The 22,260-nt window shown below is 37.7% G+C and overlaps 3 protein-coding genes and 1 long non-coding RNA gene across 5 annotated transcripts; 2 read left to right on the forward strand and 2 right to left on the reverse strand.

Moving 5' to 3' along the window:
* Positions 1-1,825: 1,825 nt before the first annotated feature.
* Positions 1,826-15,318, reverse strand: Dek (protein). 2 transcript variants are annotated; one of them, XM_014237398.3, is made up of 13 exons: positions 15,178-15,318; positions 13,117-13,363; positions 11,229-11,641; positions 10,918-11,092; positions 10,738-10,853; positions 10,545-10,665; positions 10,378-10,478; positions 10,149-10,310; positions 9,864-10,067; positions 9,685-9,772; positions 9,519-9,619; positions 9,294-9,446; positions 1,826-2,954 (listed from the first exon to the last, which is right to left on the reverse strand). In XM_014237398.3, exons 1-13 carry the CDS (start codon positions 15,178-15,180, stop codon positions 2,940-2,942), a joined length of 1,899 nt encoding a protein of 632 aa, XP_014092873.2. In that variant the 5' UTR covers positions 15,181-15,318; the 3' UTR covers positions 1,826-2,939. The 2 variants fall into 2 exon arrangements, with proteins under 2 accessions (XP_014092873.2, XP_014092872.2); XM_014237397.3 differs by having other exon boundaries at positions 9,864-10,070.
* LOC138857088 (uncharacterized) lies at positions 13,360-14,269 on the forward strand. The gene is made up of 2 exons (XR_011396047.1): positions 13,360-13,678; positions 13,740-14,269. It is a non-coding gene; the product is annotated as an uncharacterized lncRNA (long non-coding RNA).
* Positions 15,319-15,699: 381 nt separating the features above from the next.
* On the forward strand, positions 15,700-17,587 carry Fen1 (flap endonuclease 1). The gene is made up of 5 exons (XM_014237396.3): positions 15,700-15,874; positions 15,936-16,519; positions 16,577-16,795; positions 16,856-17,005; positions 17,078-17,587. Exons 1-5 carry the CDS (start codon positions 15,793-15,795, stop codon positions 17,189-17,191), a joined length of 1,149 nt encoding a protein of 382 aa, XP_014092871.1. The 5' UTR covers positions 15,700-15,792; the 3' UTR covers positions 17,192-17,587.
* Positions 17,374-22,057, reverse strand: IntS8 (integrator complex subunit 8). Its single transcript, XM_014237395.3, has 14 exons — positions 21,835-22,057; positions 21,537-21,782; positions 21,360-21,479; positions 21,178-21,298; positions 20,645-21,116; positions 20,332-20,577; positions 20,028-20,259; positions 19,712-19,953; positions 19,406-19,651; positions 18,515-18,948; positions 18,320-18,438; positions 18,035-18,207; positions 17,801-17,971; positions 17,374-17,722 (listed from the first exon to the last, which is right to left on the reverse strand). The coding sequence occupies exons 1-14, from the start codon at positions 21,989-21,991 to the stop codon at positions 17,603-17,605; spliced, it is 3,099 nt and encodes a 1,032-aa protein (XP_014092870.2). The 5' UTR covers positions 21,992-22,057; the 3' UTR covers positions 17,374-17,602.
* Between the last annotated feature and the right edge of the window lie 203 nt (positions 22,058-22,260).

The raw sequence follows: 22,260 nt of genomic DNA on the forward strand, positions 1-22,260 counted from the left end.
GTAAGGAATATTTTGTAATTGTGAAGAGTATTACAGCTTCAGAATAACTAAAGTTACCGCTTTTTGGTGTTTTTTTTTTTGTTTAAGATGTTTGCAATTGTTGGCGACAACAAAGAGGCGTTTAAAAATATCGATCAGTGCGCAGTGGCGACGCCATTGTAGTAGCTTATCACTTTGGTGGCCGAGATTCGATTTATAACATAAGCAATTTTTTAGTTTTTGTTATAACTCAAATTAAAAAATTTAACTTTTACTATTAAACAAAAAACATTAATTAACGATTATTAAAAACAAACAAACTTATAAATGTGTTATTTATTTATTAATATTATAATTTTAACCAACATGTCAATATACATACATACTAAATTTAAATATGGGAAACCTATACACAAATTAACAAAAAATATTCCTTGTTGACAAAATTCAAAATTTGATATAAAACTTTTATTTTCATACAATATCGGTTGTATTTCTCCCTCAAATACCATATATAATCGAGGAAACAGTTTCATCAGCCCATTATTGTTGCTCGCAAAGATTACTTAAATTATTTAAAATATATTAAAGAAATAGTGTAAAGACCCAAGTGTTATAGCTGTTTTTTTTGAAATACAATGTTTCATAAAAATTAAAAAAAAAAAGCAATGGTGTTTTGCAATTGTTTGAGCCCTATTTCGAAGCAGCGAAACTAGGTGATACTATCGACGCCATCTGAACGGACACGGCTTTAAGACTGTCAACACAGCATTCGTCAAAATTGTTTGGGGAATGCGCTTATTATACTACTTAGTCCTGTCATAAGTTCTGTTACAAGTTCATACCGTTATAAAAATTAAACTACAAAACACTTAATAAAGTTAACTTTATTTAATAAGGCGACAAAATTTTATTCGAAATGTTCACCTTTTGTTTTCACACAAGCTCCCAAACGATGCGACCATTGGTCAATAGCAGCACGCACAGTTTCTGTTGGTATTGACGATGTCAAAGATTTTTTAACACTTTCTAAAATTTTGTGGTGTATTCGAAAAGCTAGGTTCTCCAAATCTCATCACAAAGTGTAGTCCAATAGAATTTAATCTGGATTCCCAGACGGTCAATCATCTGCAGCTATGAAACTAGGAATATTGCTTTTAAAAAACTGTTGTGTGGTTTTTGTCTTGTGCGCTTAAGCAGAATCATGCTGGAAGAGCTCTCCGTTGAAGAGAGTATTGCTTAACTGCTTTCCCACGTCTTCAAAAACATCCTGCTCCTCACTAAACCATTTCAGCAGATGGATGGGAAGCACGTTGAACCCTTACAATAACATTTGTTGCGTCTTAGGGCAGATTTTGTCGTTATGCTTATTGAAAACTTTTTCAACCGTGAATGTGGAAATCATCTCGAATAAGTTTTGCAATTGATTTGGTCGATATATTCATTACCCTTGACACAATTTTCTGTTTTCTAAGGGGATTTCTAAAGAAGTGTTCACGTACAGATTTTACGGCTGAATTGGTTCTCACCACGCGACCACTGTTTTTCTGTCATCAACTGTAAGCTTATGGTAAACCAACATTCTCAAAATGAAAAGAAAGAAAGAAAGAAGAAGAAAAAGAAAGAAAAAAAAAAAAAAGAAGGCCTTAAATTTCACTTGCGCTTTTTCAACACTAACTGAACATTAAACTGAAATTATAATAAAAAAATAACCGCACTTTTGCAAAACTAACGGCATTGAAAATTTTGTAACATAATTTATGGCAAGCCTAAGTATATTATATGGCGCGTTGCTCAGATCAATAAATGTATAGATCCCCTATTTTTGATATATAAAATGCACATATAATTTAATTGTTTTTATTTTATTTCACTTATTTCTGCATTCACAATTTAACATAAGTCGCACATACTTTCATATATTTTTGTTTTTTGTTTTTTGCTTTGTAGCATTCTTCTCTTATTTATTTATTTACGCGTCGATTTCCCTTAAATTTTTTATTTGTTTATGCCAAATATTAAAAAATAAAATACATACTCGTTCATAATTTTTTGTTAATATAATATATATATTTTTTTGTACTGACGCCAGTGTTTTCTGTTTTGTTATATTTTCCACTTTTCATGTTCGAAAAAATTCTCAGCCACTTTTTACAAATATCTTTCTCGCATTTACACAACAAATGCAAGCCAAGACCTAAATAATTTTTGAATTTCATTTTGCTTTTTCTTTTATGTTTGTAATTTAACTTTACGCACATATGTATGTATGTATTATCATGTTATATATTATTTTGTATGTATATATTCTTTATTATTATTAAACATTTTACAGAAATTCTACAAATTTGTTTGCATTCCACATTCTTTTCATTTCTTGTTTCATCTTTTGTTTACATTTTTGAAAGTCATAAGAAAGTCTATTATTTATACAATGCTTTAGAACTAAGAAAAAAAAAGTATAATATGTGTGTTGAAGTGCAAGTACACTATTCAAGTATAAGACGAGGATAAGCACGTTGCGTAATATTATTATGAGAAAGTGAGAAAAATTACACAGCGACAAATAATCAAGTATACACATTACTTGTGTACGTATAAATAAAATTAGTCAAATAATCATGAAATAGAGTTTGTTTGCAAAAAATAGTTTGTTTGTTTTATAAAAGTGCGCTTGGTGCACCCAGTTAGGAAGAGCCGGATGGGGTTTTGAAGAAAAGCAATCTTATATTAACAAAATTATAAAGGAATCTTAAAAGCTCTCGAATTCGTTACTTCAAACATATTCAATAGCTTATTATAAATACACCGATGCAGTAGCGCAAACTGACAGCTGTTGTTGGTTGTAATGATATTCGTTTATTTTATTTTATTTCTATTTTTTTTGCTGCTCTTGCTGCGCGTTTTCATTTGCTATATCGCAAAGTGTGAGACTGTTGCACATATTTTGTTTTTTGGATTTATGCCGCAATTAACTGTAATGAAAAAGTAGAAGAAATTAGAAATTTGTAAAATAAAATTTCAAAACTAATTTTTGAATACAAAAAAAATTTTGGATTTAATCCTTTGCACTCGAGGCCTTTTTCGCTTGTGCGAACTAGCAACTCGAGACGATTTGGCCGAATTAGGTCTACATTTTAAAGGTACTTAAAACAAAACATTTATAAACAAACAAGCGTATACAAGTAATACAATTTCATTAGTTTATTCAATTAAAATATATTATCGCGTATCGTAAATAAAGAGATCGAGTTACAAAAGACCTTTGTTTGTTTTGAATAAAATACGGTAAGTTATTTTAAATTAATTTGAAATGATTTCTTTTTTCGATGAAAATGTTGCCTAATTATACGACATTGCCATATAGGTATGTCTGTAAATGTATTCCATTTTAATAAGACAAAAGAACAAAAATAAATGCCAACCAACTCATTCCTAATTTCCATAATTGAGCTTCACAAAATTTAAGGAGAAAAAACAATTAAAAATATTAATAATCAATAAAAAAAATAATAAATAAAAAAAATAAAAAATAATAAATAAAAAAAATAAAAAATAATAAATAAAAAAAAACTAAAAAAATGAAAAAATAACAAATAAAACACTAAAGTCTTAAAAAAAAAACAATAAAGTAATTTAAAATAAGTAAGGAAGGGCTAAGTTCGGATGTAACAGAACATTTTATACTCTCGCAAAGTCAAATCGTATACTCGTTTGTGGATTGACCGATATTTTTGGTAGAAGGTCAACTATAGGCACTGTGGTCCACATATTCAGTACCTAGGAGCTTGAACAGTTTTGGTTCGATTTAGACAATTTTTGGTCACAAGGTGGCATACTTTAATCGCATTATTCAAGCAAAGTTTTATCCCGATACAGTCGTTGTTGCCTGATTTCCATAGTGGAAAGTGAAAAAATCAGATGGAATTTAAAATGGTGTTATATGGGAAGTAGGCGTGGTTGTAATCCGATTTCGCAAAGAAAGAATGTCATGTACCAAATTTGGTTGAAATCGGTTAAGCAGATCCCAAGATATGGGTTTTCACCTCAAAGTGGGCGGTGCCACGCCCACTGTCTAATTTTGAACGCGGTTCCTATAAAGTCATCTCATACCATCCCAGAGATAAGATTTAATGTCTCTGGCGTGTTTAGTGCTTGATTTATCGAGCTTTTAGTAGTTTTTAACAGTACCGTTATATGGGGAGTGGGCGGATTTGCCACCCCATTTCACCCATTTTCACACTGTAGGTAGAGGTTCTAAAAACATTGGCTTCCAGTGAATTTTGTTATTATAGCATTAGCGGTTTAGGAGATATGCACATTAAACCTATTAGGGGCGGGACCACGCCCACTTTACAAAAAAATTTTAACTGCAGATGCCCCTCCCTATTGTGATCCTGTATACCAAATAACAGTCTTGTATCTTATTGTGTCGGTACCAAGAAACATGTCTACCAGGTTTCATAAAGATATCTCAATTTTTACTCAAGTTAGAGCTTGCACGGACGGACGGACAGACAGTCACCCAAATTCATCCTGATCATTTATATTATATATATATAACCCTATATCTAACTCAATTAGTTTTAATTATTACATTTGATTGAACGAAAATTTATTTTTAAAAATAAATTTAAAAACGTTTCTTTATAACGGGTGATCCAAGTAAAGGTACTTTTTTCAATAGCTTAATTAAAAGAGCAACCTGAAGAAATTCAAAAACTGCAATTTCATCAAAAAAAAAAAAGTTTGGAGTTTCTTCAAAAATTATGCCGCTGAGAACGTAACCGCCAATGGCGACCGTTATCGCGCAATTCCCACAACAGCCGGTTCTGCGATACCGGAATTGACCCGGATTTTATCCGGCCAAGGGCTGTTATTTCGACGATCTAACCCTGTTTGGATCGGTAAGTTTTAGATTAAGTTTGTCGTCATTGAAGCAACGCCTAGCAGCAGGGTTGCTCCGTATCCTCCTGACCCGTGCTGGCATCGAGTCCAACCCGGGCCCCGAGGTATTCTACTGCTGCGTATGCGCAAAAAGGCTCCATCCAAATTCCACCTCGGTTAGGTGCAATACATGCAATGGATGGAGCCATCTTAAGACCTGCTCGGGCCTTAAGACAAACAGGGAGTGGACCACGAGTTACGTGCCCCATGCTGTCAACGCAATAATGCGACATCTGCCTCAACGGCCGTGCAACCTGCACCATGTTCGCGCACTGCGCTGCCACTCCAGCCGAATGGCCAAGATAGGACCTCCACGGTCCTAAGGAGCTCACATAGACAGCATAACTCCCAATCTGACCAATCTGACCAACCTCCCCCCCCCCCCCAACCTTCATCCAGCTCCAATCCTCGTGCGAGAACCACACAGCAACTCCTGGTTCCTCGCACAGTCTGTTCCGTGTGTCAGACCATAATACGCCGGAATGTCACATCAGTCAAGTGCAATTCTTGTACTGGCTGGTGTCACTTTCTGTCGTGTTCTGGCCTGCGCACCACACGAGAGTGGAGTGCGTCGTATGTTGCCCCATGCTGTGGGAGTCTGCCCCCGCAATCACAAACAGTGGCGTCGCCAACCAACACCATAGTGCGACAACCGCCCATGCGGATAGCACAGCTGCAACAACCACCACCTACACGCACCCCACTCACCCCTAGGATCACGACTGGACACCCGCGACAAACGCGACTCTTACAATTTAACTGCAACGGACTCCAGAGCAAGATCGAGGAGATAGTTGCATTTATGAGCCGGGAGCGCGTAACGATAGCTGCGGTCCAAGAAACCAAGTTAAACAGCCGCTCAGATCTTCTGAGTTGTGCAGGTTTCAACGTTTTACGTAAGGATCGCGAGCGGGATAATGGTGGAGGCCTAGCCTTCATATTGCACAACACCGTGCAATATCGTCTAATCGATGTTGACATCGACCGCAGGGACACCACCCTAGAATGTCAGGGTATAGCTGTCCGGTCAGGCGATGTCGAGCTCGAAATATTTAATATATACATCCCCCCAGTTATATGTTGCCCAACAGGATATCACACGAATATAGATGCGCTACTTCGTGGTGAAAACCGTCTGGTGCTAGGCGACTTTAACGCGCATCACGATCTTTGGCATTCCTGCCTGTCAAACGATCATAGGGGGATGGAGCTGGCGGAACAGATAGACGATTCGACATTCTGCACAATGAACGACGAAGCCCCCACCAGAATTATGGGCACCTGTAATAGCTCGCCAGATATTACCATCGCTAGCGGTGGTCTGATAAATAGTATAACCTGGCGACCTATGCTAACTCTTGCATCAGACCATCTGCCCATAATTATCTCGATCGAGAAACCTCCTGACTTTATTTCTGTGAATAACCGCACCTATGTTAACTTTAACAAAGCTAACTGGGTCGGCTTCACAGAATTTACTGAGAGCACCTTCAACGCACTATCCATTCCTACGGACGTCATCGTTGGCGAGCGTCAATTCCGCAAGGTGATCGCTGCTGCTACAGCTCGCTTCATACCGGCTGGAAGAATAGCGGAACTCCGCCCTAATTTCCCAGCCGAAGCAGCTGTATTAGCAAATGAGCGCAACACCTTACGCCATGCCGATCCCTGTGATCCCCGAATAAGGGATCTCAATTTGGAGATTCGGCAAATGGTAAACCATCATAAGCGGACAAAATGGATAGAGCACCTGAAGTCCTGCAACCTCTCCACCGGTGTGAGTAAGCTTTGGACTACTGTCAAGGCCCTGTCAAATCCGAGGAAACATGACGATCGGGTTGAAATTCAATTCGATGGCCATGCCTCCTCGGACCCGAAGAAGTGCGCGAGCTACTTTAGCCGGCAGTTTATACTGCACCCTTCGACCGACAAGGCCAAACGATGTGTTACCCGACGGCTGCGCAAAATGCCAAAAGACTGCGCACCACTTACTTTCACCGATGGGGAGGTTCAGAGTGTCATCAAAAAGGCGAAATCGTCTAAATCCATCGGCCCTGACGGAATAAGCATGCTGATGTTAAAACATCTAGGCCCAACAGGAGTAAACTACCTCACCAAGGTCCTCAACCTGTCGATATCCACGCTTCAAATACCCGATGTGTGGAAAGTCGGAAGAGTTGTCCCACTGCTGAAACCTGAGAAACCCGCCAACAAAGGGGAGTCTTATCGCCCGATAACTCTCCTTTCCCCAGTAGTGAAGACACTTGAGGCCTTGTTACTCCCGTCATTCACCCACCACCTGAGCCTAGCAGACCATCAGCATGGCTTCCGTAAAGTGCACAGTACCACCACAGCACTTAGCGTCATAAACGCCCAGATAGTTCATGGCCTGAACCAGAAGCCACCCTGCGAGAGGACGATCCTCGTAGCGTTGGACTTGTCAAAAGCTTTTGACACAGTCAATCACGCAACGCTACTTGAGGACCTGGAACAATCAACGCTCCCTCCAGGCCTTAAGCGGTGGACCATGAACTACCTGAGCGGTCGACACTCATCCGTACTATTTCGAGGTCAAAACTCCAAACTCAAGAAAATTAAACAGGGGGTTCCGCAGGGCGGTGTCCTCTCCCCGCTACTGTTTAATTTCTACATTTCAAAACTCCCCCAGCCACCAGCGGGAATTTCAATGACCTCGTACGCAGATGACTGTACGATATTGACGTCGGGCAATGGAATCGATGGCATGTGTTCAAAAGTAAACGGCTACCTCTCCGATCTTTCTCGCTTCTTTTCTGCAAGGAACTTAACACTCTCCCCCACTAAATCCACAGCGACCATCTTCACCAATTGGACGAAGGAGTACAGACTGGACCTGAACATTTCAGTCGATGGCACAAAAATTCCGACAGTAAATAACCCTAAATTTTAGGCGTCACTTTGGACAGTCTGTGCTCTTTCACTCCTCATACGACCGCAATAACTGCCAAAGTACAGAGCCGCAACAAAATCCTCAAGTCGCTTGCCGGCAGCTCATGGGGAAAAGACAAAGAAACGTTGTTGGCAACATACAAGGCAATCGGCCGGCCGGTCCTCAATTATGCAGCCGCAATATGGTCGCCTGGATGCAGTGACACGCAGAATAAGAAGCTTCAGACTTGTCAAAACACTGCACTCCGGACTATCACGGGGTGCTTCTTTTCGCAGAAACCACCCCTGCAGACGCCTGCTTGCAGCGGAGCAGCCTCCTAGGAACATCAAGAGGTCCTTCCTTGACTACGTCGACGACATCAGACAGCACGCCGACCAGACTTCGGACGCAACTAACTTCAGACAGGCACTGACCGCCATTCACAGTGGAGCCATTAACACCTTCACCAACTCCCTCTCAGTGAATGGCGTAATACGAGTCAAACCACCACCCATTGCAGACACAGAGCTCGAGTTGCCTCGCGAATCTAGAGTGACCCTCGCGCAACTTCGTTCTGGATACTGTAGCAGGTTAAACTCCTACCTATCCAGAATAGACCCTGACATACCAAACACATGTCCTGCATGCAATGAGTCTCCGCATGACACTAACCACCTCTTTGCATGCCCAACAAACCCCACTCATCTAACACCCCTCTCCCTATGGTCCGACCCCGTCGAAACAGCTCGTTTCCTGGGCCTTCCGTTAGATGACCTCGACGACAACGAATCTAGAATTTATCACCCAAACGGGGATTAGATAATCGTTATAACAACAACAACAACAACAACAACAACAACCGTTATCGCGCCATGATAACCGACTATTTGATGCCTGAAATTGAAGGCGACATTAGGTGTCAACAAGACGGCGCCACTTCCCACACATCGCATTAATCAATTGATTTTTTCACGTTTTGGGCCGGTCGGTTGCCCACTTCTTTTTTCCTGTGGGGATATGTAAAGTCTTAAGTCTATGCGGACAATCTTCAATTCAGGCCTTGGGTCACAACATCACGCGTGTCATTCGCCAGTTACTAGTCGAAATGCTCGAACGAGTCATCGAAAATTGAACTCAACGGGTGGACCATCTGAGACATAGCTGCGGCCAACATTTGAAAGAAATAATCTTCATAAAATAATTGCAAAATAATGTTCCTCCGATTGATAACAAAAATTAAATTTTCTATGTTTTTTCTTTAAAAAAGTAGGGAACCTCAAAATGGATCACCCCATACATCCGCTGGTCAACTCTCAGTCTAACGTTTTGTGAAGGGTAGAAAATGTTGCACTTAGCACGCAACTAAATAAAAAAATTAAACTTCAAATTCCGCACCAATATTGTAGAATTAGATCTTGCCGACCATTCCTTTGTAAAGAATTGCGAAATTTTAACCTACCGCTTTTACTGTGGCTTTTATGAAATCCTTTTTATCTGTTAAATCGAAATCAGGATATTTTGCATACACTTGCTTGCACACTGTTTTCATGGTGATCTCCTCGAGATTGGCTTTATCTAAGATTTCCTTAACATAATTGCGTATTTGTTCGTCCTGCAAAATAAAATTACAAATTTTAATTACTGTTAAAAAATATTTGAGCGAATAAATTCGCGTTCGACATACCGTGGGGAATGTCGCCTTGCCCTTTTTGTTTAGCGGCTCATCCTCATCATCGGATTCGTCCTCCTCCTCTTTTTTGCTTACTTTTTTAGGTCGGCCAGCGGCTGCAAAATAGAAACACAAATGTTTTTGTTTTTTTATAATTTATTAATAAATAATCACCACTTACGTTTAGCTGGCGTTTTAGCTTTGTTATTAGCTTTAGCATTTTTCACAGGCGTTGAGGGCTTTTTGAATTTCTTTGACTCCTCTTCCTCCTGCCGCAGACGTAAGAAACATTAATACATAAATATTAAAAAATATATACATAAACGAAAAAAACATCAAACAATAAACGAAGTTCATTACCTCACTCTGGTCGCTTCCAAAGTCGGACATCTCCTCCTCTTCCTCCTCATCCTCAGACATTTCATCTTCACTTTCAGAGTCTTTGCGTTTGCGCGATTTGGTTGGTTTGGCGCCACGGCCACGTGTACCACGTTTATTCGTGGCGGCGGCAGCAGCAGAAGGTCGGCCACGTTTACCAGATGTAGTGCGTTTACGTTTCGGCACCTGCTGGCATAGAAAAAATATACAAATTTATGACCATATGGAAAAAATTACAAAAGCATATTATAGGTACACGCCACTTACATCACTATCAGCATCGGAGAGATCAAATTCTTCTTCTTCGGAATCAGAATTCTTTTTCCAACTTTTACGCGCTGGTCGTCCACTGCGTCCGCCGCGTGCTAATGCCTTGCGACCACCACCTCGTGCACCATCCGAATCGGAATTACCACCCGATGGATTATACTGCAAAAGTAATTTAAAGATATAAGTTACTGATATATGTGTATGAAAAAATGCAATAATTAAATACATCTGAGCCCGACTCGGAGTCATCGTGACGCTTTCGCTTGGCCGGCGCGGTATTACGTTCACTTTCATCTGAGCTGGAGAAGTCAACATAGGCGGACATTTCTGCAACATAAATAAAAATTAAATGTATTAACGTATTAATATTTTATTTTATGCTGTATTAGGTACTTTTTCCAGCAGTTGCGCGTCTCGGGCGGCCACTTGTTGAATTTCGTGCAGGTGCGCGACTGGTTGGTTTACGTTTACGTTCCTCTTCTGCGCTCTCCTCCTCTTCCTCCTCATCTACTGGCTAATGAATGTGAAAGTGAGTAAATAAATGAATTTATAAACATGAAAATTAAAAATTCCTTAAAAGACCCACCTCTTCATCCTCTTCCATATCTTCTTCCTCCTCTTCAGCCGCTTCGTCTACACAGAGCGACTCATCCGGTTCCATAAGGAATTTGAGCACACGATTTGCAATTTCATCTTTTGTGCCTAAATTTTAAAAAATTATATATTACATTTATTACACCAGCAAATTTTAGTTTTAATACTTTACCTTTGCGATCCAACGCTAGTATATCACAAATACCCTTAAGTGCCTTCGCGTCGGTTTTCTTAATGGCATCTAATTTTTTCTTATATTCACTAGAGTCCTTCTCAAACTCGAAACCGGCAAATGAGCGTAAATTCTTTTTAACAACATTATTTTTACCAACAGACTTGAAACAGAGCTGATAAAATAATATAAAATAAGAGCATTAATAATAATAATAACATGAAAATAAAACAGAAAAGGTAAAAAGAAGAAAGTGCGAAATTCTTTCTCAAACATATTATATCTTATACTGCAAACAGTAATATACTTACCTCATGCAACGTTTGCAGTCCATCAACCCGTGTCTTATTAATATTATCATTGATTCTATCAATTTCGGCTAAAGCCACCACACTCTCATCATCCTCATCGACTTGCTGATTTTCATTATCCACTTCGTCTGATTTATCTTCTTTATTTTTGTCAGGTTTTTTGTCGTTCTTCTCTTTACCCTGCTCCTTGACTGGCTTCTTTTTATCAACAGCAGGCGCTGTGGCGGCGCCGCTTGCAGTACCAGTTACTGTACCATTCTTCTCCTTAACTTCAGTCTTCTTATCATCTACTTCTGTCGCATCGTTATCCTCTTTGGAGTCGTTAGCCTCCTTGGCCTCACCGAGCTTGTCCTTTTGAGCTGACTTTTTATCATCACTTGAATCGACCGTGGATTTATCGTCCGATTTATTTTCTGGAAGAAGTAAAATTATGAATACTCTTGAAACCGCACATCGTTGTTAAAAAATGTAATAATAAAGAAACTAACTCTATAAGTCATTGACAATTAAAATAAGTTTAATTATTACCAGGGTTGCAAATAATGCTTTAAAAATAATTGAATTAACTTTTGAATTAAAACCTTAACCTTAATTTAATAAAATAATTTTTAATCCCAAATACCAGACTGCAAACGAATTTGATCCTAATTATTTTTAATTTTTTACCTCAAATACCGGATTGCTATTTTTTTTTCATTCCAAGCATATAATTAAGAATAGAAAAATAGAAGTTGTGTTAGAATTAACATTTATTCGTGTTCTACCATTTTGAACTAGAGCTTTCACAGAACCATCATTTTTAATACCCTAGAGCACTGGTCATTCAAACGTTTATTGATGAATTTTATATCGATATTTCGTCAATTTTTAATTGAATATAATCTGAAAATTGTTGAAAATTTAAATTGGATCCCAAACAACTGAGACTAAAAATTAGATTTTCAATACGACTTGCTAGTTTTCATTCCGATGTCCGAAAATTTAGTTTTTATTTCAAAGTTTTTGAATTAAAAAATTCGCAACCATGATTACTACATAATTTAATTTTCTAATGGAATTTAAAAAGTAATTGTTTTCACCCTTGGGAAGTCTAACAGTCACATATAACGTGCGTGACGAGATAAACTATGAAATAGCGAATATTTATTGTACCTTGGATATTACTACACAAAACCATATTTGTCAGGGTTTAGCATGAACAAATCCAAGGGTAGATAACGCGTATGGATACTGGCCGGGGCATGATATAATTTTAATCAAATCTCTCACCATCCACCATTACACACCCACACAACACGACACAAGAAACCTAAGTAGTTTATTTAGAAAGTGCAAAGCAAGGAAGAAAAACACACAAACTCATTTTTCTTTTAACTTCCTCAACCCAAACACTTCCACGAAGAGAAAAAGTCACGCGCATGCTTTGGCTCGGATTCGAACATGCGGCTGACAGAAAGCGCGCCAATTCATACATTTTAAATACAACACGCTAGCACGATGCGCTATGCAACGTCGACAAAATTTGCCGGTCATAGCACATTGGTTGTTTTCGTGCTGTTGCTCTACTTCCATTCAATACCAAGACATGTACTTCGCCGCACAGCGGAGACCAATCGACCGAGTAGAATACGTAGCAAAACAACAAACCCAAAAAATGCAACAACTCGTCGAATGAATAAAAATTCATCCAATATGCCAACAATTCACTTTGCCAGACAACTCAAGTTTTTGAGCTCTATTATTTCGTACTTTCGCATTATCTGCACTTAGCCGCTTATCAATAGCATTAATTGTATGTATATTTAACGGGTTTTTAGAGAAAAAATATTAAATAAAATAAGTTAAAATTATAAATAAAATGAAGAAAACAAAGATTTCTCTCGCTCACCTGTTTCGGTTTCCGATTTTGGTTTTTTATCGTCATTCTCTGTTGCTGTAGTTACCTTATCTGCTTTCTTATCGTTAACTTCGTCATCAGCACCTATACTATTTTTCTTCTCTACCGCAGCAGCAGGTTCTGGACTTTCTGTACCACTTGCGGCGACGTCTTTCTTATCGTTCTCTGGCGCTTTCTCCGCTGTTGACGCCGCAGTATCGCCTCCGGCTTTTGTCTCCTCTGTTTTGTTCTCGCTTTCCTTTAAGCATAATCGCATTAGAATTAACGTTAGTTTAAAAAGTATACAAAAAAGAAGATATAAAGTCATAATAAAGAAAAACCTATTGATTGACCTTGATTTTGAAGGTTATGGATGACTTTTAAACACACTAATAATGTAATACGAATTTTACAAATACGGAAGAAAAAAACTCACATATTACAAACAATATGGCAAAAACGCATATGGTGCTCGCTTAAATACTTGAACGGTTATTAGTTTGCACGTAAGAATTTGCGATTGTACTTACTCACGTTAACTTCACCTACACCGAATCTGAAATAATCTTCATAGGTGCATTTCTTATAGTAATTATCTTTCTTTTTATCGGTCAAATATCTTTTGGTCATTGTAGAGGTGCCTTTGACAATAACTTATGCCAAACTTATGGTCTGATATCGGCGGGTTCCGACTAACGAGCAACTTCTTGGGAAGAAAAGGGCGTGTTCAAATTTTCAGATCGGAATCTCAAAAACTGAGGGACTAGTCTGCTTATATACAGGCGGACGGACATGGCTAAACTATTCAGATAGTCACGCTGATCATTTATACAGACATATATTTTATATTATCGCCGAAGTTTTCTTCTGGTTGTTATAAACTTTGTGGCAAATTTAAACAACAATAAGGACAAAGGAAGCTGTGTGATACTCGATCTTGCAAGAGATGTTAGGATTTAATAGATTATATGTGCAAAAGTTGCATGGCATAATTTCTAATAAGAGATTTTTTCCTAATATTAATTTTAAAATTAGTTTTGAACATAATCTCTAAATTTAAAAATATGTTTTGATTTTAAAGCTATTTTTATATCCAATGAAATTGTAATGAGGTCAAATATTTTAATTTTTATAAGAAATTTGACTTTCTTTTCTTTAATTTCAATTTTTGTTTCACTTTAGTAATCTGCTGAAATACAGTATTGGAATTATATCTTTCAGTAGTTAATTTTTAACCTGACCTAACCTATTGTTTTGTACATAACTGTAACAGGGAAATATACCCTGAATTGTAAGCTTATGCTTCATCAGAGTGTGGCAGTACAGTACGTATAGTGCATCCAACACCCACTCATATACTCATATTTGTTAGCAAATGACACTTGTCGAGCACTTGAAAATAGGTTAACTGTTGCCTTTGCAAACAATTCACCCCCACCAAGTCTGCCATTGGAATAATAACCAAATCCGCATTACAAAATGCTCAAAATTGTACATATGTACATACACCCATGTAACTGGTATATGTGTACATTTGAAAATATACTTTTTCGCCTTTGTTTTTCTCCGGCATTCGTTTAATTTCTTTGCCTTTGCCAAACGCGCCAACAACGAATTCTGTCATAAATGAATGAATGAATATTCGCTTTCGCCTGTTATACGAACATTAAGGCGAATTAAAATAAAATGCAAAGTTTCCAACCAGATGAATTCGCTGGCGTATCAACGAAAAGGTTATTCAAAAGGCGGCAAGCGAGGAAAGCCTATATAAAATGTGTAGTAGATGAAAATGAACCGACGCCATGTTTATACACCACCACGACACGGCACTGCACGGCATAGCAAATATACGACGCAGCGCAGCGCGGCGCAACGAAACAGCGAAACGACGTTCATTGAAAAAAAATTAATATGAAACGATGAAAGCGAAAAATTCAACGAATGTGTCGCGCTTTAAACTTTTTCTATTCACTTTTAGACGTAAAACACTCCAAATTTATGCACAATTTTATAGTATTACAAAACTTTTAACATAAATTGATTCTTTGAAATACTTTTTATTAATTTACATACCATATTTACTATGTTTTTTGCCCGAAAAAATATTTCTCGCCGTTTCCCTGGCACGAAATTCACTTATGGAAAATACACTCAACTATTTTATTAATTCCTCTTCGCCATATGCTTCTTCTTCTTAACTACGCAGGATTGATATTTTTGGTATCAGAATGTGTTTACGATTTTATACAAAATTTAGTAAAGTCGATTAAATTGAATGAAACTCACAATTTTCGAGGAGGTTATATTATTTACAAACATTTTAAACTTATAATCTACAAACTTTTAGTTTTCTTTCCAAACATTCAAATACGCATACATGGAAATAAAATTGCGTTTAGCGTTGAACCTATTTTTTCAAATTTTATCTTGAAATTGTATATACAAATATTTAGTAATATACGATTACAAAAAAAAAAAACAGCTCATGTATTGTACATATCCATTCATATCTGTAAGAGTCGATAATTTTACCCGTATTTTGATAACATTGCGAATATCGTTTTATCGCTGTGGCACATAGGTAAATAACTGCGCGCCAACAAAATCTTCATTTATTCACCTCAACTGCTCTATACGATTTCGTTCTGCAATCATTTCATTTATCCTGAGCATAATAATAAGGACACAATGGGAATTTTGGGATTAGCGAAATTGATAGCAGATATTGCACCATCCGCAATAAAGGAAAATGAAATCAAAAATTACTTTGGTAAGTGAGATTTGTTGCAAAGTATGACATTCGTTTAGCATTAACATACCAACGTTTCCAGGACGTAAAGTTGCTATAGATGCATCGATGTGTCTGTATCAGTTTTTAATAGCCGTTCGTTCTGATGGCGCGCAACTAACAACAGTGGATGGCGAACCTACGTCACATTTAATGGGCATGTTTTATCGAACTATACGTATGTTGGAGCATGGCATTAAGCCGGTATATGTGTTTGACGGTAAGCCACCAGATCTAAAATCAGGTGAATTGGCTAAACGCGCTGAACGCCGTGAAGAAGCACAAAAGGCCTTGGAGAAAGCGGAAGAAGCCGGCAATGCAGAAGAGGTGGAAAAATTCAATCGCCGTTTGGTGCGAGTAACTAAAGAGCATGCGCGTGAAGCGCAGGAATTGCTTAAACTAATGGGTGTGCCATATGTAGAGGCACCCTGTGAGGCGGAAGCGCAATGTGCGGCATTAGTCAAGGCGGGCAAAGTGTATGGCACCGCTACAGAGGATATGGATGCGCTTACTTTTGGATCAAATGTGCTGTTGCGTCATTTGACTTTTAGCGAGGCGCGAAAAATGCCAGTCAAAGAGTTTAGTTATGAAAAAGTGCTACAAGGTTTTGAATTGACCAGCACTGAGGTAGGTACTCCAAACAAGCGGTCTATTCGTGCTTATCAAAATTTTTTTCGGTTTTAGTTCATAGATCTCTGCATACTGCTTGGTTGTGATTACTGCGAAGGCATAAAAGGTATTGGACCAAAGCGTGCAATTGAATTAATTAATACTTATCGTGATATTGAGACAATACTCAAAAATATTGATCAAAAGAAATATACTGTGGCAGAAGACTGGAATTATCAAGTTGCGCGTGAGCTGTTTATAAAACCCAATGTAACAGATCCTCTAACAATTGAGGTAAGTGTGTGTAGTTAAGAATATTTCGGATTTTGTAATAACTTGTATTTTTTACTTTAGCTCAAATGGACTGAACCAGATGAAGAAGGTCTGGTTAAATTTCTCTGTGGCGATCGACAATTCAATGAGGATCGTGTACGCTCGGGCGCAAAGAAAATACAAAAATCAAAGAATACACAAACGCAAGGACGTTTGGATAGTTTTTTTAAGGTACGTTAATAAAAGATATTCTAAATATTTTGATATAAAGAAAAGTTAAAATTTTCTGTACTCTCCCTTTAGGCTATACCGTCTGCGAATAAACCCACACCTAAGCGCAAAACAGAGGATGATAAAAAGACTGCCAATAAGAAAGCAAAGACAGGTGGCGCCGCTCGTGGCAGACGACCAAAGTAAGAGTTAAAATTGTAGTGAGTTGAATATAATAACTGACTATAAATAGCTAATAAGCGTGTTTAGTAAACTAAGTATATTTAAAAAAAAAATGGCGTTCCATGTTAAAATTAAAACAATATTGTTAAAATGATTTATTAAGTCTAATATTTTTTTATTTGTTTACTAATTAGTGATAACACCTGTTATATCAATGAAAGTTGTCTCAAAAACAGTTTATTTATTATAATATTTTAAAACTTATTTCTAACTATTTGATATTACAACAATATTTTACAATTAAGTCTGAATCTTTTGTATCGTCGTAGAAAACTGCTTACAACTACAAGTACGGCTAGGGCTTAAATTTATTACATATGTTTCGTAAGTATGTAATAAAATAAAAGTTGTGGACAATTATGAATCCGTATATTTTTACAACAAATACTGTTTGGCTAGTGCGCGTAGAAAGCGTGTTTTCCGTATTGCCGCCGCTTCACGTTTGATTTCGTCGTTGTTGTTTGCATTCAATTCAAGTGAGCCCATAATAGCGATCTTTATAATAAAAATAGAATGAAATATACATATAATTTTAAAGTTTCTAAATAAGTTATAAATTGTCAACAAGCCTACCGCCTCCAACTTTCGGCTATGCTCTCCCTTTCTAGCATGTAAATTTATTATAAACTCCAATAACGTTGTGTCCCAAATGCAATTATAATACGCATCCATTGCGTCGGTGAAATTGGAAGATTTCTCGGTAAGTTTTTTGAATACAATGCCGTAATCAATTTCCTCCAAAAACTGCAAAACGTTGTGAACAGTTAAAATTTTTGATTACAAATATTCTACAAATACAAAATTTACCTGGCACAACACAGTGGCTTGCATGTGACAGCCTAAATTCGATGAACAACGTATCATTTTATGTATTACATAATCATCAGCTACATTGCGTTGCAATGGAAATGTACAGTAATCGGTGCCAGTGATGAGCGCATTGACATAACAACGCATTGCCGCTTCGTTGTTGCCAATAGCTGGATGATAGAAATGAAGTACAAAAACAAAAACAAAAAAAAAAATTATAAAATAAGTATAAACAATATTTAATTAAATACAGAAAAATAATGGTAGAAAAAAATTGCATACCTAATTCCAAGTCACCTTTCGTTTTCAACCATGTTATAGTTTGTGGATAATATTTCAACGCTTCTGTTAACAGCCAATGCAAAGTCTCACAAACTATACGCACGCTATACGCCAAGGGACTGCGAGAGCAAAATTAATTTAATTAATTTAAACATTTGTGTTTTTATTGCGTGGATAAAAGCGCACTACACCTACCTGGGTATGCCAGCGGGCCACAAATGCATATATTCACCACTCAAGTCATGATTTGTATCATCTCTAAGTATGTTTTGTATTTTTCCAAGGCATGATATGGCCAGTGAGAAGATCAGTTGATGGCGTATGCGTTTCAGAAACGGTTGAAGGCCAGTTGAAACAGCTAGGGATGGGGAATTTCGCGAACTACCGCCACCAGAACTGCCGCTGCCGCCACCAGGACCACCGCTACGTTTCGTGGTATTCACAAACATTTGCAATACCAAATCGAAAGCATCGCGGCACACCTTCTTAGAGCCTTTCATCTTCTCCATATCAAGTACGGTGGCAGCAAAGGCAATGGGCAGCTCGAGTTGTGGCAAACGCTTATCCAAGAACATTAGTGTATTCCAATCGCCTAGATTGAGCAGCATGATGGCGCAGCTTTCGATTATCTGTGGTAAAAAAATTTATATTTTGCTTCTTAAACTGGATTTCAAATAAATAGCCAACAATAACCAAGCCATAGATAAAAACCAAGCTTCACATAAAAATTATCGATTTAAGAACCAGATATTGATCGATTAGTTTGTATGGCAGATACATATATGCTTTAGAGAATAATTTATGCCGTTCCCGCGACAGTCTACAGGTCTACGTTTACGGAACGGACCCGGATTTTTATCCGGCCGAGACTGTCAACTCGGCAGAATTCTGCCGCTACAACAACAACAACATAATAATTTATGCCAAATTTCGTGATGATTTCTTGTCAAATAAAAAAGTTTTTTTTTTTTATTTAGATCGGTCAGGTATGCTATAGTGGTCTGATATCGATGTGCCTCATTAATCTTAATTTGGTGCATATAAAGAAAAAGTAATATTTTCCATTTAAGTCAAACGCTTGATTACCTCTATGCGGGGTATAATGTTGTCGTTGCTTTGTAGTGAAGCCAAGCATAGCTTGCAGCGGTTACCCAGTGACTGCAGATCCAAAGTTTTCCGATTCCATTCTTCCAGGCACTGTGTAATTTGAATGAATAAAATCTCCCAGTTTACCAGCTTGCCTAGCTTTGAAACAACTGTGGTATTTGAAAGCTCTTGGCGTTGTGTCTCCGACTTCAGTACGCTCAGCATCGACACCGCTCCAATGTAGTCCTAAGGGTAATTTAAGAATTGTTTCTTGCAATAAGAACTGCATTTCAAAAATAAACTTACACTTTTAGCAGTCATCTCGCGCGCTTTGCCCAATAAAACATAAGCAAAGTCCTGCAGAAATCCTCTTTGCATAGACATGAGCAACGATTTAATCGGTGTTGCAATCTCCCAACTTGGATTTACTGTCCAAAGCGGTTTAGCTGGATTGGTGGCAGCCAACTTAACTAGAAGTTTACGCACAGTATTCGCATTTGTGCAAGAGATTAGTTGACGTTCGAGCGAGCCGACCTCAATACGTATTACTAAAAATGTAAATATAATTCATTATAAATTAACAATTAATTATTACTGAGTTTTTAGGCATTTCATAACCTACTTTTCGAATTGAATTTCCATTCACTGAGCGTTGCAAGCGTCGGCACAGTGAGCTCCTCATCGGCTGTTTGTCGTTCTAGGTCAAGCAATTCAGTGGCTGAGAAGAGTTGTATGTGTTGCAAGTGTTGTAGAAATTGTTTGCCGATATTTTCTTTCAATATGCTGTCTATTAGAAAGCTTTTGATTGCGTTTCGCTCGCCAAGAGTACAATGTGGCAGCACATTGCTGATTGCCTATATAATAAATGATCGTTTTATTAGTATATTACAATCATTTTAGTCACATACTATTTACTATTTACTTACCTCTACAATTGTAACGAAACAGTTTATGTGTCGGTATTTCTCAAAATAATCCACGCTTGTAAAAATATTGCCCTCCTCAAAAATGCTGCGTACTAAATTCAACGCAGCTACTTGCATTTCGAGTGTACGCGACTCCTTAAGTGAACCCTGCGAAATGGCGCCCTCAATGTCGAGTTCGAGTATGCGTCGGCTTACAAGTGGTATCTCACGTATATGATTATCCTCTTGTAGTATTTCAATGATGTCCTTGTAGTAGTGGTAATAAACAATTGCACTAACTTTTAACCCGAATCATATTTTTTTAGTTACTTACTTTATACTGTTTTAATGACGAGGCATTAAAGCGCTCCGTTAAAGTGGTACGTTGCTCGCTACAGCCACAAGCCAGTAGATAACCTTCCAGCTCCTCGTCATTAACGTGGCAAAAGAGATAACCTGCCGATATGCGTTTAGCAGATTCGGTTATATAGTCAGCTTTCATTTCCTTCAAATTGCGTCGACACTCGTTCACAGCATCGCGTGCTTGTCGGTATTGTTTTGTATACAAGTAGAAATTAACCAAATCGAAGTAGATTTGCGAACGTAATTCGGCTAACGAAATTTTTTGCATATGTTCGAAATTTTGCAGCATAGTTTCAGTGTCTGCGTGTAGTGTTACAAATGTGTCGAAAGTAAACACATAAAACGGTTCCGTGGACTTGCAAAGCTCCTGCAGATAATCCACGCTATTTTTTGGTGGTATATCAGGAGCGAAAAATTGATGCATCGGCTCCATTGGCACAAACCTACACACATTAGAAGTAAATGTTTCAAAATAAAGAACACTACATTTCTTTATTTACTTACATATTAGCCATGGACGGACGCGCTGCTTTCATGGCAATATCTTTTAGAATTTGCAAACGTAACACCCAACGGTGGTAGAATGTTAGCGCAAAGCGCGCAGCATGTTCATGCCCATCAGAGGCTGTAATTAAATATTAATTAATATAAATATATGCGTTATGCACCAATTTTCGGCAACTTACAAATTTTCGCCTGGAAATCCTGCTGCAAGGGTATACTTACCAATTTGCCAAAGCAAATCGTACACAAATCACGCAACAAAAACAACTGTTTTGGTATCGGTAAACTCTTTTCCAATACATCTGCAATTTTATAAAAAGTTTAAAAATGATACAACTTCATATGCTTTACATTCTTACCGAGATTCCACTTCAACCACGTTGCTACTTTAAGCGTTAAAATCTTCAATGCAATTTGTTTACGGGGTATACGTAGACCGTCCATGTTCATCATAGCAGCACCACTATTTACGCCTGCGCCTGGCGTCACCGGTATACCCCCCGGCAAATTTTCTGTGTCTGGCGAAGTTAAATCATACTGTGTTGGTATTATTACATCCGGCGTAACAGATATGAATTGTGTCATTAATTCCAATGCGCTGGGATCTAAAATACCATTTTTTATTTCAATTTCCAATTCAAAGCGCGTTCTATTTACCTGGATTGAGCTTTTGCAGGTGTTTGGTAATTAATTGTGGATCGAGTAAAAATTCAAACCAAAGTACGGTTTCGGAGTCAAGCGGCACCGCTTTTGGACGCAAAGGATCGTCCATTTTATTATTCAACGATGTGGTTGCACTTTTACCAACACTCATTTATAAGTTTTAATAAAATTAACATTACAAAAACGAACGCAAGTCGCTAATAAACAGCTGTTATAAATAAAAATGTCAAATAAAATCAGCTGGCAACAGTGTTGTAAGCCAAAAGCTGAAACTATATGCAGAACGTTACTAATGCAGTTAGTATTTAATAGCTTCCAGTGGTTTTATGCAGAAAAAAATGAATTGGTTTCAACACTCAAAAATTTTATTTTCTTAAAAGTTTTTATTTTATACAGGCTTTTCGTATACATACCAAATCG

This window comes from Bactrocera oleae, chromosome 4 (assembly GCF_042242935.1).
Source record: "Bactrocera oleae isolate idBacOlea1 chromosome 4, idBacOlea1, whole genome shotgun sequence".
Lineage (NCBI taxonomy): Eukaryota > Metazoa > Arthropoda > Insecta > Diptera > Tephritidae > Bactrocera > Bactrocera oleae.

Excerpts from the sequence above, each read along its gene's own strand:
- Dek (XM_014237397.3), bottom strand. Across the intron at positions 11,642-13,116 it reads AAAATCGGAAACCGAAACAG|AAAATAAATCGGACGATAAA; the intron begins GTGAGCGAGAGA and ends TACTTCTTCCAG. Across the intron at positions 10,479-10,544 it reads ACGCGCAACTGCTGGAAAAA|AAATGTCCGCCTATGTTGAC; the intron begins GTACCTAATACA and ends TTTATGTTGCAG.
- Fen1 (XM_014237396.3), top strand. The coding sequence starts at position 15,793 with ATGGGAATTTTGGGATTAGCGAAATTGATAGCAGATATTGCACCATCC. Across the intron at positions 16,520-16,576 it reads TTGAATTGACCAGCACTGAG|TTCATAGATCTCTGCATACT; the intron begins GTAGGTACTCCA and ends TTTCGGTTTTAG. Across the intron at positions 17,006-17,077 it reads GTTTGGATAGTTTTTTTAAG|GCTATACCGTCTGCGAATAA; the intron begins GTACGTTAATAA and ends CTCTCCCTTTAG.
- IntS8 (XM_014237395.3), bottom strand. The coding sequence starts at position 21,991 with ATGAGTGTTGGTAAAAGTGCAACCACATCGTTGAATAATAAAATGGAC. Across the intron at positions 21,299-21,359 it reads GGATTTCCAGGCGAAAATTT|CCTCTGATGGGCATGAACAT; the intron begins GTAAGTTGCCGA and ends ATTTAATTACAG. Across the intron at positions 18,208-18,319 it reads GAAAGGTGACTTGGAATTAG|CTATTGGCAACAACGAAGCG; the intron begins GTATGCAATTTT and ends TCTATCATCCAG.